We start from the raw sequence: 15,274 nt of genomic DNA, 5'->3' as shown, positions 1-15,274 counted from the left end.
ATGGAGGGCGCCTAGCTGGCTCAGGTGGTAGAGCCTGTGACTCTGATCTCAGGGTTGTGGGTTCGAGCCTCACATCGGCTATAGAGATTACTTAAAAATACAATCTTAAGGGGTATGTGGTGGCTCAGTTGGTTAAGCATCCCACTCTTGGTTCTGGCTCAGGTCGTGATCTCAGGGTAGTGAGATCAAGCTCTGAGTTGGGCTCTGGGCTCAGAACAGAGTCTGCTTAAGATTTTCTCCCTCGGGGCGCCTGGGTGGCTCAGTGGGTTAAAGCCTCTGCCTTCGGCTCGGGTCATGATCTCGGGGTCCTGAGATCGAGCCCCGCGTCGGGCTCTCTGCTCAGCGGGGAGCCTGCTTCCCTCTCTCTCTCTCTCTCTCTGCCTGCCTCTCCGCCTACTTGTGATCTCTGTCTGTCAAATAAATAAATAAAATCTTTAAAAAAAAAAAAAAAAAAAAAGATTTTCTCCCTCCCCGGGGGCGCCTGGGTGGCTTAGTGGTTAAAGCCTCTGCCTTCGGCTCAGGTCATGATCTCAGGGTCCTGGGATCGAGTCCCGCATCAGGCTCTCTGCTCAGCGGGGAGCCTGCCTCCTCCTCCTGTCTCTCTCTGCCTGCCTCTCTGCCTACTTGTGATCTCTCTGTCAAATAAATAAAAAAAAGTCTAAAAAAAAAAAAAAAAAAAAGATTTTCTCCCTCCCCCTCTGCCCGTCCCTCTGCTCACATGCTCTAAGATAAATAAAATCTTTTTTAAAAAATAAAATCTTAAAAAGAAAAGGAAAAAATAAAGGCAATCATAGTTTACCACCTGGCTCAGCATGGCACGATAATGACCTGAACAGTCTGATGATCTTGGATATGAATGTAACCAAAGCTGTGCGTGCTCTAGACAACAGAGTATGAGAGAAGTGAAGTTATCATCTATCAATAGCGGAAGCAAACAAATAAGCCCTAAAGTTGATGAGTGAAGACACAGCAACCCAAGCGTATTATTTAAATACACAAAGTAAACGTCAGAGAGTGTCAAGTGGCTGTTGCCCCTCTAGAAAGTAAACAGGAGGAGGATGGCCTTTTTTTTGTTTTTTAAGATTTTATTTATTTGACAGAGATCACAAGTAGGCAGAGAGGCAGGCAGAGAGAGAGGAGGAAGCAGGCTCCCTGCTGAGCAGAGAGCCCGATGTGGGGCTCAATCCCAGGACCCTGGGATCATGACCCGAGCCCAAGACAGAGGCTTTAACCCACTGAGCCACCCAGGCGCCCCGAGGACGGCCTTTCTAAAGGTCTTTTACAGCTATTTGACTTTTGGGGTGCCTGGGTGGCTCAATCACTGAGCAGCTGCCTTCAGCTCAGGTCATGATCCCAGGGTCCTGGGATGGAGCCCCACATCAGGCTCCCTGCTAGGTGGGAAGCCTGCTTCTCCCTCTCCCCCTCCCCTTGCTTGTGTTCCCTCTTTCCCTGTCTCTCTCAGTCAAATAAACAAATATAATCTTCAAAATGAGGAAAAATGAAAAAAAGATTCTCTCTCCTTCCAACTCTGCCCCTTTCCCCCCTGACCCTGCTCCCTCTCTCTCAAAAAAAAAAAAAAAAAAAAAAAAAAAAAAACTATTTTTTTTTTTAACTTTCTTCAGTTTTGTTGTGTTTGGTTTTCTTTGGGGGGGGGTGTCTAGGTAGGCTCCACACCCAATGTGGAGCTTGAACTCACCACCCTGAGATCAAAAGTCTTGCCCAATGAGACAGCCAAGCACCCAGCACTATCTGACCTTTTAAGCGAGGTCCTTGGCATACATTAACAAAAAATAAGTTTTAAGAAAGAGATACAAAGTTGCCACCCTTCTAGAAGAGCAAGCAATCAGCCTAGGAAAGCCCTCTTGCTAAAAGGTCACATTTTGCTGGGTCAAAAACCTTAAGTCAAGTACCTTACCCCATGCTCTGGTCCTGGGCAATCCTGAACAGATAGATATGAAACCTCAGGAGCCCCCACTTACTAATCCACAAAATGGGAACAGAAGATATATTCCAGTAGCTTATTAGTTCTCTTTAGTGTGAAAAAGTGGTGACTCTCTTTCTAGGTCAAGGAAAAGAAAAAAGAATAAACATGCAATTCAGTAAGTTTCAAGTGTTCACACTGCTGACTTAGTCGTGGGGCAATCACTGAACCCTGCTCCGGTATAAGCACTTCCCAGATCTAATGGCAAGAGATGACCCTATGCCTATCCACTGCCCAGGAGGCCCCTTACCCTATCATGCACCTCCCCAGTAAACACTTTAGATCACGAATCTAAACCCAGAGCGCTTATGAAGTGAAAACGACCACCACAGACACAACACACGTCCAGTGAGTTAAACTGCCTGCATCCATCTTCCCCAGCACAAGCTCTGACCCTGGGGTGCGCTGCCCCTGTTTCTTCATTTGCAAGCGGGAGCAGAACCGGACCTACCTCAGAAGACCGCCGTCAGGCTTTAATGAGCGAACTCGCGCAAAGCACTACAACCGGACTGGACACAGGGAAAGGCTGGGTAAGCGCAGGCTGTCATCACCATCAGCGGCGCTAAGGAAGGCCTCTTCCAGGCTGGCTGCGGAATGAGAGCCGTGGGGGATCATCGGCTCACCAGCTATTTATGAAAAACCTACTTCGTGCCAGACACCCGACAAGTGCCGGTCCCGCCAACGGCTGTGCCAAGTCGTTCCCTCTCCTCCCAGCCGTGCCCTCCTCGCCGGCGGAGCAGGAAAGAACAGCACCTGCTGCACAGAGCGGAGAAGGCGCGGGAGACAAATTACCTAAAGCAATTCAGTGCTGAGCCACAGCGACGGCTCCAGAAACACCCCTACTCGCGGCGCGCCCTCTCTCCACGACCTGCAGGTGACTTCTCGTGCCGCCTCGCTCCCTGACTCCCCCGGAGCCTCACACGCTCCCGGAGTGAAGACAAGTTCCAGCAATGCCCCGGCACCGCACTGGAAAATGCCCTGCGCCCTCCCAGCTTACTCATCCCCAACAGTCCCGAAGACACAGCGGAAAGCTCCGAGACACGGAGACCACCAACCACCGGGACCAAACCCACAGCCAGGGGTGTGCCCGGCTCCTGCCCGGCGCCTCGCCGCGCCTCGGCTCTCTGCAGCCCCGCGCCGCCGACTGCACGCCGAGCACTCGCAGGCACAGCTCCGGGGGCATCGCCGCCTTCCACACGGGTCCCCTGCCCGCCGACGCCCGCCCGACGCCCGCCCCGCCTCGGCTCGCCGCCTCCCGCGCGCCTCTCCCCGCGGCGCGACGAGCGGCCCAGCGCACGGAGTTGGGTTGCGGCGCCGCTACCAACAGGAAACAAACGGGCCCTGGCATTAGCGAGAGGGAGACTCCAGCGCACGAGCGAAAACGGGAACTTTTCGGGTCCGGAGCCCGTCCGGGCAGTCGGCTCGGCGCGCCCGCGCGGGTGACAGGCGCCAGGGCCGGGCGGCATTGTCTGGGAGCAGCGCGCCGGCCGGCCAACTTTTCGGTCGCGCCGGTGCCATCCTCTTCGGAACAAAGTGAAAGGTCAGCGGGCGCAGGAGAGGCGCCGGGAGCGCACGGCCTCGCCTCGGCTCGCGCCGCGAAGTTGGCCGGCTCGCCCCACTTTCCCTTTTGTCCTCCGCCCCTTCCGCGGGGCTCCCGGCCGAGGCCCCGGGCGCGCGGGGGCGGGCGGCGGACGCGCCCCGCCGGCCCTCACCCCGCGCCCCCGCCCGCCGCCCCCCACCTGCCCGCCGCCCCCCGCCGCCTGCCGCACAAAGCGCGCGCCCCGCGCGGCGCGGCCCGGACGCCGGCGGCCTCGGCCCGGCCTCGGCCTGAGGCGCGGCGACGGCGGCGGCGGCGGGGAGGCGCGGGCCCGCCCGGCCCGCTCCGGCTCGGCGCCCCCGCCCGCGCCCGCGCGCCCCGCCTGCCCGCCGGCTCCGCGCCCGCCGGCTCCACGCCCGCCGCCCCCGCCGCCGGCCCGCCGCCCCGCTCCTCACCTCGGCATCGGCGGCGGCCATGGCCCGGGCCCGCAGCGTGGCCCCGCCCCTCCCGCGCGCCATCGCCCCGCCCGCGCCTCGCGGCTCAGGGCGGGGCGGGGCTGGCCGCGCGCGTCTGCGCCTGCGCCCGCTCCCGCGCCTGCGCACGACGGCGCGGCGTGCGGCGTCCCCGGCGCGAACCTGCGCCGGCCGGAACCGGGGCGCGCTGGCCGGGCGGGGGGCGGGGCTGGGCGCAGCGGCCTTCCGGAGGCGTCGCGGCGGCTGGGCGTCGTTCTCTCCTTGTCACCAATATCTTTTCCTTCTACGTGGGCATTCTGGTGGGCTGGCTGGGGTGGAGAAGGACCCCTGACCTCTAACCCCGGACACACTTCGCCTCGTGGGCCTTCGCGGAAGGCGGGTCCTGACTCGCGTCCCAGGGCGGTGCCCGGGCTCGGGGGTGCTCCCGGCTGGCGGGCAGGGGCTGGCTGTGAGGAGTGCCGCCCTGGGTGGGGGGCTTCTGGGCGTACCTGTGGTCGGGGGGCCGCAGCCGGGGCGTCGTGCCGACCGATAACCTGCCCGGCCGGGGGAGCGGGATGTGCCGGTGGGGGGGACGTCTCGAGGAGGAGGGTCGCCTCTGCGGGGGGCTCCGATGAGGGGAGGAGCCTTGGTTAGGGTCGCGTCCCAGCTCGGGGGTGCTCTTGGCGGGGGCACTCCCGCCTCGGGAGGGTGTCCCGCGAGAAGTTCGCGCCCTGGACGGGGACCGTGTTCTGCGCGGGGAGTCTGGGGCGGGGTCTGTCCCCATCAGGATCGCCCCCACTGGTGGCGGGATGCTCCGCTTAGGAGGTGCGCCGCGTCCGGGCAGCCTCCCGGAGCAACCCCGAGTCTTCGAATCGGCGCGTGCCCGCCGCTCCCTAGGCCAGGCCTATTTTTACCACTTTCCGGGAGTGGAGAAGTGCAGACTGAAATTGGGGTTCGCGGCGGGAACTGAGGAGGCCCGAGTCGAAGGTTGGTCCGCTTCCGCCTGGCTCGGGATGCTCACACTCACGGGTCTCCAGGAGAATGGGGGGGGGGGGGGGGGGGCGTGGACCGCGCACACAGGTGCGGAGGAGGAAGGGGACGAACGCAAGTCCCTCGGGAATCTTCCTGGCTTCTCTGGGACCGCCGAAGTGCGCTCCTCACAGGCTTGGGACCCACCCCGAGTCTCCTGACGGGGAGCTCGGGTCCAGGCCTGCAAGCCCAGCCGGACGGACCTCCACCCGTATGCCCCCTGGCACCATCCTCCCCATCCATCCCCTATCCTGCCTGGGGCCCTAGTCTGTCCCGTCCCCAAAACGCTTTTACCTCCGAGGCCTCAAACACCACCCCTTCAGGGAAGCCTTCCCTCACCGCCCTCCCAGGACTGCGCCCCGCGGCTTCCTTGCTCAGTTTGACTCCATGGCACTCCACCCCCGTCTTGTCTTTCCCTCTGGGAGTCGAGACAGGGATTTGTATCTCGTGTGCCCCAGTGCCTGTGACAGCGCTGGCATGAAGGAGACAAATAGTTGTCGAAAGAATAAATCATTTGTGGAGGAAAAGTGCTTTACCAGGCAAATACCGACTGTAAGGGAACGTGTCCAAAGTGGGATATGCTGGCATTTTACACACTCTGCCCAGCCCACCCTGTCCTGTGTCCATCACTCACGTCAAGGGCTGTTTTTGACACACGCATGTGAACTGCGTAACCGTCAGGTCGGTCCTGAGACGTGGGTTGAGTGGACAAACGAAGCAGGGGAGTTGAGTGGCCTCCAGACTGCCTAACTGTTGGGAGGCTGCGATGGGACCGAAGGCCAGGTGGGTTTTCGACTCATGCTGCTGCTATCAGATGTTTTACAGATTCCCCTCCCTGTGGCGTATTTAGAGCTTTTCTCCAATGTTCATCCTCTCCTTGTCCCACAAATAGTGACATTTTAGCGAGGTTCCTGGTTGCCTGGCTAAGGAGCACATTTCCAGCCATAAAGCGTGGCCAATGGGATGTTTGCACAAGTGATACAACCCACTTCCCAGCCCGTACCCACAAGTTAGAGGAGCAGGCCCAGTAAATTGGCTGATGGTGAAATAAGGAATGACCATCCTGGACCCCGAGATGGAAACCTCAACCTGAGAAGGACAGCTATGTCACCAGGCCCAAATCTTATACTTCTAGACTGTGAAGTGTACAAGAAATAAACGGGGGGGGGGGGGGGGGGGGCGGGCAGGGGGGTCAATATGTCCACTCAGTCCCCTCAGTTTGTTATAGATTAAGGTAACAGGGACAGCTATCCAAGGTCACTCCCTCACTATATGTCAGATATGGAAATTTCAACCCCAAGTCTTTTTTTTTTTTTTTAAGATTTTATTTATTTATTTGACAGAGAGAGATATCACAAGGAGGCAGAGGCAGGCAGAGAGAGGGGGAAGCAGGCTCCCCACTGAGCAGAGAGCCCGATGCGGGGCTCGATCCCAGGACCCTGAGATCATGACCTGAGCCGAAGGCAGAGGCCTAACCCACTGAGCCACCCAGGTGCCCCTCAACCCCAAGTCTTAACTTAATCCCACCTCTGATATTTCCCAGACCATGGTCCAGGGTCCCTGGCCCCACTGGGCATTTACAGGCCCTCCCCTCAGCACTGGAATATCTGCAGATGCCCCTTTGGTAAACGTTGCTCTGCTGAACCCTGACTTTATTTTTTCTTGGGTTCCTTGGATCCCAAACAACAGGCATTTGAAAAGGACCTTGAGAGCAGGCGTGGGCTTGTGTGTTCACACTTGGATGGGAGGTGAGCAGCAGTATCCCTCAGAGCCAGACGTGGGTGACAGTGGTGAGGGCAGGGACTTGAGACTTGAGGCCAAGGATAAAGGAACAGCACAATGGGCAGGGACTTGGGCAAGCCCACCTCATCACTCCCCATGGGATTTCTGCTGCAGGAGATCTGAACGCCATCACCTGGGACAACAGGTGCTGGTTGGGCGAGCAAGCCCAAGGTGTGTCAATATTACAGGGGTGGTCTCCCCGTGTTACAGATACATTTTAAATTAACACCACGGCTCCAGACATGCAAGCCCCACTCAGAGGGCACATTCTTAAGTAGAACCAAGCAGAAGAGCACCAGCCCTGTCCTAAATTAAAGGTACCCAGTCCCTGCTGGTCCTGCTCCCCAGGGTCAGTCTTCTGAGCCCTAGGCACCTGGAAGTAAGGGCCCAGAACAGAGGTCAGGGGCACGCACCTTGGAGGGGATGGGGCTGCCCACAGGAAGGATTCCAGGGCTGAAGGGGGTACAGGAGCAGGACGGGGGGGTGCGTGCCCTGGAGGGTCCCCCACAGCTAGGCTGCCGCACACCAGGCAGGAGGAGGGTGCCCGAGAGGCCGGCCTGTGCCCAGCTCTATGGATGAAGCACTTTATTTACATGGCTTCTCTCCAGGCCTCAGCCCCCCTGGGAGGGGCTCGTCCCTGGGCAGAGGCTGATAGGAGCAGCCAGGCAGCAGCGGGTCCTGAGCAGGCCGGGTCAGGCCAGGAGCAAAGAAGGCACGAGGCCCTGGGTGCCCAGTCCCAGGGCGAAGGTCGGCCCACCCGGAGAAGGCGGCACAGGGTCAGTTCCCGGGCGTCAGGCAGGGATCTGCACTGCCACAGCTCTGCTCATACGATGGTGGAGCCTCTGCAGAGAGAGAGCAAGGTCTGCATGCGGCTCGTGGCGCCCCCTCCCCCACCAAACCCCAAGCCCCTCACTCACCATAGGGATAGCCCCATGAGCTATACTCTGGGGGCAGGATCAAGGTACTGGTAGTGGGCACTGGCCCTCCAGAGCCCTCTGCAAAGTAGGGGACAGTGGCACCTGTGGAGATGCACAAGGGAGGGGGCAATGGGTGGGGAGCAGGGCTGCCATCCTGAGGGCGGGGTTCGGGGGCACCAGGCACAGAGCCAAAGGCGGCAGGTAATGGCTGCTGTTGTGAGTGGCTCTTCGTGGAGAGAGAGACTGCATCTGCAAAGGGGGGACTGCTGGCTGCCGCCTCGCCCTCCTCCTGGGGTGGTGCCGAGGGCACCACGGGGACTGGGGCCCCAGGAGGCAGCCCTGGGCCCGCTCGGGGGCTCATCGGGGCGTGGTTCACAGCAATATTGCCGATGAAAACAGGGAGGGTCACAGTGGCGTCAGGGGCCTTCAGGGAGACCTGGGGAGGAAGCAACAGTAAGGCTAAGCCACCTGCCCCCGCCCCGTCCCCCCACCACTCCCTCCAACCCCCAGCACCTGCAGGTAGTAGTCCACGTGGATGAGGCTGCAGCCTGGCAGGGCTGACTGGGGCAGCGCGGGCACCAGGATCTGCTCTTGCCACTGGGCCCGCCTCCAGGCCTTGACACCCGCACCCTCTACCTCTGCAATGGTCCGCACATCGTAGATCCAGCGCTTGGCCTTGTAGGACACTTTCTGGGGAGCAGCCAGCCTGTGAGCCTGGGCAGGCCAGCCCCCTCCCCCTCCTCCAGCCCCTCCAGCCAGAGGGGCCTCTAACCTGCAGCAGACTGGCTACCACGGGGCCCGTGTCCTTGCCTGACTGGTTCTCGATGTCCGCCTGCAGCCGCAGCACCTGCCCTACCACGTAGCCACGGAGGTCCGTGCTGGCAGTGAGGACCACACTGCCCGTCTTCACCAGCTTGTAGGAGAACTTCTTGGTAGTGGACGCCACGTTGGGTTGCTTGAGGGGAGGGCATTAATGAAGGGGTTTGGCAGGTGCAGGCAGCCCAGATCTCTGTGGCCCCAGAACAAGCCCACTAGGCCCTGCTGTGCCCTGCCCCCAAACACGGCACAGGCAGCTCACGACAGAGAAGCCGCTGCTCAGTCTGGGTCCCAGTCACCTCCTCTCACCTGGGGGCAGGGCATTAGCCAGAAGACCCCTGCTCTATCCTCACCTCAATGTCGGGGATGCTGTTCAGGTTCAGGGGGCTCAAAATATAGAACACACGGCTGCACTGGTGATCCTTGGAAAAACGTGGCGTGTCGATGGTGGCCCGCACCTGGTGCACAATCTTCCCAAAGGGGCCCTCGAAGGACGTGGGCGCTGTGGCTGGAGATAGAGCAGGGGATGGCACCCAACCGTCCCCGTCCCCCCTCCTATCCACCAGGCAAGGCTGGGCTCTTACCAGGAAGCAGAAACTGGAAGGGGAAGCTGTGCTCTCCAGCCGGCAGGCTCCCTGCAGAGACAGAGGGAGATGTGGGGAGAGGAGACTCAGGAGCCTTGAGGTGACACCACAGGACACAGGTTAGAAGCAGGCACTGCAGCCGACCAGTTCATACCAAGTCTGACTCAAAGCCCCAGAGCAGCACAGGGCTGCAGCCTGGGCAAAGGAGGGGTACAGGAGCTTGGCTTCAGCAGGAAAAGGGGGCGGGGCTATTGCAGGGGCCAGAGCCCAACCAAATCAAGGAGAAGCTGGCCCCCTTCAACCACCCGGGCCCTATCACCCTATCACGCAATGCCTAGTGCTTGCAGGGGAGAGAAATACATCAGGGTACAAAGCCCTGCTAGAGGGTGGGTCAGCACAGGGGTCCCAGAGGCCAATGGGGAGGTGGGATGGACAGACAGACCCCACTCAAACAAGGTCTGCCCTGGAGGGGTTCACTCTATGCAACAAGGCAGATACAGGCTCCCAAACTCACCCTTGTCAGCCAGCGACAGAGCACTGTTGAAGTAGCCCTCCTCTACCACCCATGCTGCATCGTTGGCCTTGTTGGACACCCTGCAGGAACCCGTGCAGGTCACTCGGATGGCTGCAAGGCGGGGTGGGGGGGAATGAGTCCCAGGCAGCCGCTGGCCTGGGCCCCTCCCTGACCCATCACAGAGATTTGGGTAGAGCAGACAGCACCAAGGGGAGCGGGGCCTTAGGCAGCCCAGCAAGTGACCTGCTGCCCTCTAGAGGGCACCTCACGTCCACCCCCCTCTTTGGGGTACTCCCAGGGAGCCAGGGTGATAGGGCACAGAGTTAAATCTGTCCTGAAGTCTAGAACAGGAGGCCCCCAGTGCTCACCCAGATGACACCCGTACAGCCCGCAACCTGGTAACCTTGGTTCCCAGCTACCCCTGGGCCCACCAGCCCCAAGTACCCTCAGCTCCCTGCAAGGGTTGCTTGGGACACCAGTGACGAACAGAAAAGCCCACAGGGCCGCTGACCTCCATCCCCACTTCCGTTGGCTCACAGGCATTTCAGTTAGGCTGGGAGGCGCCCTTCACAGTCCAGGAAGCTAACTGCCAGCCCTCAGGATGCAGGAATGTGGTCAGACCTGCCTGAGCAGATAAGTACCCCGCAGTCCCACACACTGCAGGGAGGGGACGCCCTTGACTTCCTGGACTAGTGCTGCCCAAGAGGGCTGATTTCCTACATCAAGAGATGGCTCTGTCCTCTCCCCTACCGGGACCCTTTGCAGCAGAGGTAGCCACCACCACTCTATGGTCAGGAACTCCCCACTCCAGGGAACATTTCCCAGAGACCACTATGGTCAGAAGGCTGCGGCTGGACCAGCAAGGAAGACAGCACAGCTGGAGGGGCTGGGGGCTCAGGGACAGGCAGCCTTGCAGCTCCACCCCTCCTTTAATTGCAGGGCGCGCGCGAGGCCAAAGATGTCAGTCTCCCTGCCCAGTCTCTCCCCTTCCTTCCGTGATTTGATGGTCAGATGAGGGGAAGGTGACTCAGAATCTGACACCCTTCTGACAGAGCCACCAGGCCGGAGAAACCTGGTATTCCAAGTGCCCAGGGCCAGGGGCCAGCCACACCAGATATGTCCGGGTCTCTGAGGCCAACCTTACCCTGACAAAGCAAGCCCCTGTTGGTCACCCACAGGCTACGGGGCTTTTCCCTGGAAACCCTTGGCCTATCTTCCGCCCCCCGCTGGCACGGCCCGTGACCCGACCTCGGCCCTGATTTCTAGTCCACACTCCATCAGCCGTCCCCTCCTAGGGTCAGACCTGGAATTGTCCCTTCCCCAGAAATCTGAGACACAGGGGTGCTCCCTCAGATGAGAAATATGGCAGGGGAGGGAATAAAGCAGGGGTAGTGTGACAATTCCAGATGCCACGCCACTCCACACTCCCCACAGAGAGGGTGCATTCCGCCCTGAGTCCGGCTGCCTTGCGAATTCTGGGACCAGCAGAGTATGCCAGAAGGAGGTAAGTGGTCCCAGACTGGCCCAGCACTGTCTGAAGACTGTCAAGTGACCTCAGTAGATGGCAAACAGAGCTGAAGAGTCCCCCGCCCACCTCTGTCCAAACCCCCAATCCACAACACTGTGAGTTACAGTAAACTGGTCATTCTAACCTCTTAGTTTAGAGGTGATTTGTTACAAGCGAGTGACTTCTACATCGCAGCAGGCAACAGGAACAGATATCCCACCTCAGTAAAAATCAGAGAAACTCAAGTGAGTTACCATTTTCACCCATCAGTTGGCAAATAGTAAAGATCTTGACATGTGTTGGAGAGGCGATGAAGAAACCCACTCCCTGATGGTGATGAAGCTGTAGGTCACTACAGGGGCCCTGGCAACGCATCGGGATGATCTGCTGGGCCCTTCCATGCACCTCCCAGAGGACCCAACGGTTCTCAGAATCCACCCTACCTACCCAGGAGCTAGGAGCAACACTGTTCGTAACAGCATGGCCCACATGTCCAACAGCAGGATGGCTAAAACACCCACCTAGCCTGGACACAGCCCCCAGAACTCAGGCGAACAAGCCACGGGGTCACCTGATCTCAGAAAAATAAACAGTATCCCAACAACCCTTGGGGTATCCCAGAGGGGCCAAAGTTCTATGACCTTCCCAATGTGCAGGCAAAGAGCCTTTCTGCACACATGGTGAAGCCCCTTCGGGAACCTTGCCTGAATGACCAGCTCCCCTTACCGTCTTGGAGTCAAACACCCTATTCCTGTTCACTCTCCTCCGCAGGGGAACAGTGGACCTTCAGGGGACGGACACACACAGTAGGCTTGTCCCTCCTAACCCACGCAGGAGGGATCCGTGCCCGCAGATGAGCACAACCATCACACCAGTGTGTGTGCCCCACGGCACAGCCACAGGACAGGGGAAGCGTGTTCTGGCAAGGGCCAGCCACCAGCACACAGCAACACTGCTGCACCATCTAGATTTAAAAGGGTTTCACTTCTGACAGTGCTCAGATGCATAAGGGCCAGCACCAAACCCATAAGCACTCAGTGGGAGGTCTGGGGCTACTCCCGTTCTCTAAGGAACACCATCATGTGGACCGTGTTCCAGAGTGACTTCTGGAACTTTCCTCTCCACCAGCGCTCTCCTATCCAGCAGCCCTCATCCTTGCACCATCTGACCAAGAAGACCTCTGCTCACTCCTCATTCTGATCCCAAAGGTCTCGCCCACCTCCACCAGTTCCCACAAACCTGGAGCAACCCAGCCTTTGCCACATCTTTTCACTAAAGCTCTGGCCTATGAGGCACTTCCATCAGTCCTGTCTCCAAGTCTGAAACACGGGAAAAGTGCCCCCCTCCCGGGGTTGCTCTGAGCGTTCCCAGAGTTGGTCCATGGGAGGTGGGGAGAATGGCACCTGCCCCACGATGAGAGTTCAGGGAGCTAGTGGGGCTGGGGGCTGACTGCTGCTGTTGTCTGGGCTCCCCCTGCTCCGAATGCTCATCCTCGAGAGTAGAACATGGAGCACCCCCGCGCGACCCCCAACCTTAGGCTTGGCGGCCCCGGGCTCCAGGGAACAAGTTCCTTCCACAGCTTTCCCCTTCTGCACTGGCTCCGAGGGCAGCCAGTGTCCTCATGGTTGAGGGCCAATCATCTCTGTCCTCCATCAAATTTAGTGGGCAAGACTATGAGCCCCCCAGGGACTGAAGGGGGGCCCTCCCAACCTCCATGTGCTCCTGGAGCAGTGGAGGGCCTCCCTGCTGCATCACTAGCTGATAGCAGGAGCTCAACAAGTATCTTATGAATGAAAGAAAAGGAAAGAAGAACCACAGACTTTCCTTTTCCAAACCCAACCAGGCCCAAAAGAAGCCCCAGGACAGCCTCAGCACCCACATTCTGTCCACGCCCCGGGGGACAATCTGAATAGTAACTCTTCTGACCCAAAGCCATCAACCACCTACTCTTCAGCCTATCCCCCTTCTTCCCTCCCCTGTTCCGGCAATCGGCTAGCATGTTAATAGTGGGGACCATCAGCTGCCGCTCCCTTGACATCCTACAGCCCAGCTGTCCATTCACCCACGTTCCACCCATCACATGGAGGCTGGGGTACTCTGCCCAGGCCAGGCCATGCCTTCTTCACCATGTTCAGTAACAGCTTGTTTGCCCTGGGCCCCAGCTACGGGAGCATGACTGGGCCCATGAGCCAGGCAGTGAGCTCCCACATGGGGTCTCATGTCTGCCATCGCCCCAGCCACAAGCCCACCCCTACCTCCCGTGCCCTGGGCTCTCCGCTCAGTCCCATCTCAACTGTCATCTCTCCTTGTGCCCCAGGGAAGAGCTGCACTGTCACTCCTGTGCCCCCTGCCACCACCATAACTACCCCACCCAGACCCCAAATTAGAAGACAGGAAAGGAGGTGTGAGTCAGCAAGAGGAGACTGCACAAGGTTGGACGTCTGACCAGGGCCACCTTCACCCACTCAATTTCCTCCTAAACCCTGTGGCCTCGAACATGGCAAGGTCAGGAGTCAGACCCATTCAGGACTGGGGCAGCTGGGGCCCAGAAAGGTGGGCAGTGGCTCTCAGTCCCTAGAGGCACTAGAAGAACTTAGCTGCCAAGCACCCAAGGGTTCAGAGAATCCAAGTCCAGAGGGATGCTTGATGGCTGTGGTTTGGGCCAAGCATCCCGAAGTGGAGAAGCACTCCAGCAGCAGCACCCTCACACTCAGAACCAGCGATCAGGCGTGGAGTCCCTGGGGGGCACCCTGAGGGCTGAGCTTTGAAGTCCCATTCAGGGCCCTGCCCACACCTCAGATGGCAGATAAGGCCAGCACCGGCAGAGAGCCCTAGCAAGGGCCACACCAGCAACCTGACTCCCAGTCCCAAAGTCCCAGAAGTCTGCACCAGCAGAAGGACCAGTCAGAAGGGCTGAGGTTCAGTCCCTAGGTACTCCCGGGGCTGGAGGTCTGGGTCACGCAGGGATGAGCAAGACCCTCCCAGCTCGCAAGGCCAAGCCTTAGGCCGGGTGGTTACGGGTGTGCCGCGGGGCCATGAGGATTGAGGGCCTGCGCCAGGGGCCTGGACGTGTGGAAGAGAAAGTCCCGCTTGGGCCAGGCTCCAGGTGAAGGCCCAGCAGGTGCAGGGTGCAGTGGACCCCGCAGACCCGACAGAGAGAGTCGGGGGCGTGCGTGTGTCGAAGTCAGAGTGGCCTTCGCCTAGGTGGGCAGGATCTAAATCCCCGCCCCCGACTCTGGCCGACCCTAGGAGAGAACAGGAAGGGCACTTACGGAAGGACTGGGCCACCCTGGCCTCCCTGCTCCGCCCCATCTGCCAGCAGCCACCCACCCCGGCGGGTCTGCGCCGCCCGGCCCGCCGCACCCCAGCCCTCCCCGAAGCCGGCGGGGCCCACGACTCGCCGGGCAGCCGGGAGGGGAAGGAAGGGGGCGGCAGGAGGCGCCGCCAGTTCCGCGGGTCCAGGCCCAGCGCCACCAGCTGCAGCTTCCGGGAGCGCCGGCCCCGCCGCAGGTGCTGCGCCGCCACCTGAGCCCCGCCGGCCCGGCCCTCCCCCGAGGGGACCCCGCGCCCACCTCGGAAGGGCAGCGGCGCCCCCAGACGCACGCGCACGGCCCCCGCCAGCGGCTCTCCGGGGCTGTAGACGACGCGGCCGTGGCTCAGGAAGACCTCGAAGAGCTGCACCCGCCCCATGCCGCCGCCCTGGCCGGGCGGCCGCGCTCTAACACCCCCTCCCGCCGCCGCCGCGCTTCGAGCCCCGCCCTCCCGGGCCCGCCCTCCCCGGCCCGCCCCCGGCCCGCCCCGTCGGCCCGCCCACTCCCCCGGGTCCGCCCCCCCGAGCCTCCCGGGCCCGCCCCCGGCCCGCCCCGTCGGCCCGCCCCGTCGACCCGCCCCCGGCCCGCCCCATCGGCCCGCCCACTCCCCGGGTCCGCCCCCCCCCCCCGAGCCTCCCGGGCCCGCCCCGTCGGCCCGCCCACTCCCCCTCCCCCCCGTCTCCGGGGTCCACTTCTCCTCCAGGCTCGCCCCCGGCCCCCGGGCTCCGTCCCGCCTCCACCCTGCCCCCAGCCCCACCAGAGCCCGCCCCCGGCCCTCCTCCCTCCCCTCCCTCCTCGCTGCCCCTTGGCCAGCCCGTGGGGTGCAGGTCGGCGCGGCGCCCGG

General features: G+C 60.8%; 2 protein-coding genes across 6 annotated transcripts in view; both read right to left on the bottom strand.

Annotated features, from left to right (window-relative positions):
• Positions 1 to 4,036, bottom strand: part of EHMT1 (euchromatic histone lysine methyltransferase 1) — a 142,269-nt gene extending 138,233 nt beyond the window's left edge. The window contains exon 1 of one of the 2 annotated variants that reach the window (XM_047700589.1): positions 3,974 to 4,036. In XM_047700589.1, coding sequence (XP_047556545.1) covers positions 3,974 to 4,036 — 63 coding nt within the window. The remainder of the gene's footprint in view (positions 1 to 3,973) is intronic. The other variant, XM_047700590.1, reaches the window with a different exon arrangement.
• Positions 4,037 to 6,634: 2,598 nt separating this feature from the next.
• ARRDC1 (arrestin domain containing 1) lies at positions 6,635 to 14,867 on the bottom strand. Of its 4 annotated transcripts, none has more exons than XM_047700572.1 (8): positions 14,692 to 14,867; positions 9,613 to 9,723; positions 9,099 to 9,149; positions 8,868 to 9,022; positions 8,509 to 8,653; positions 8,216 to 8,388; positions 7,699 to 8,134; positions 6,635 to 7,643 (listed from the first exon to the last, which is right to left on the bottom strand). In XM_047700572.1, the coding sequence occupies exons 1-8, from the start codon at positions 14,807 to 14,809 to the stop codon at positions 7,573 to 7,575; spliced, it is 1,260 nt and encodes a 419-aa protein (XP_047556528.1). In that variant the 5' UTR covers positions 14,810 to 14,867; the 3' UTR covers positions 6,635 to 7,572. The 4 variants fall into 4 exon arrangements, with proteins under 4 accessions (XP_047556528.1, XP_047556526.1, XP_047556527.1 ...); XM_047700570.1 differs by having other exon boundaries at positions 8,212 to 8,388; positions 8,471 to 8,653; positions 14,692 to 14,863; XM_047700571.1 differs by having other exon boundaries at positions 6,635 to 7,623; positions 8,212 to 8,388; positions 8,471 to 8,653; positions 14,692 to 14,862.
• Between the last annotated feature and the right edge of the window lie 407 nt (positions 14,868 to 15,274).

This window comes from Lutra lutra, chromosome 13 (assembly GCF_902655055.1).
Source record: "Lutra lutra chromosome 13, mLutLut1.2, whole genome shotgun sequence".
Taxonomy (NCBI): Eukaryota; Metazoa; Chordata; class Mammalia; order Carnivora; family Mustelidae; genus Lutra; species Lutra lutra.
The sequence above is the reverse complement of the archived record's forward strand: the minus strand, read 5'-3'. Positions and strand labels throughout refer to the sequence as shown.

Coding starts and splice junctions, on each gene's coding strand:
- ARRDC1 (XM_047700570.1), bottom strand. CDS start 14,809: ATGGGGCGGGTGCAGCTCTTCGAGGTCTTCCTGAGCCACGGCCGCGTC. Junction 9,150..9,612: donor TCTGTCGCTGGCTGACAAGG/GTGAGTTTGGGA, acceptor CTGTCTCTGCAG/GGAGCCTGCCGGCTGGAGAG. Junction 9,023..9,098: donor CTTCCAGTTTCTGCTTCCTG/GTAAGAGCCCAG, acceptor CTCTATCTCCAG/CCACAGCGCCCACGTCCTTC.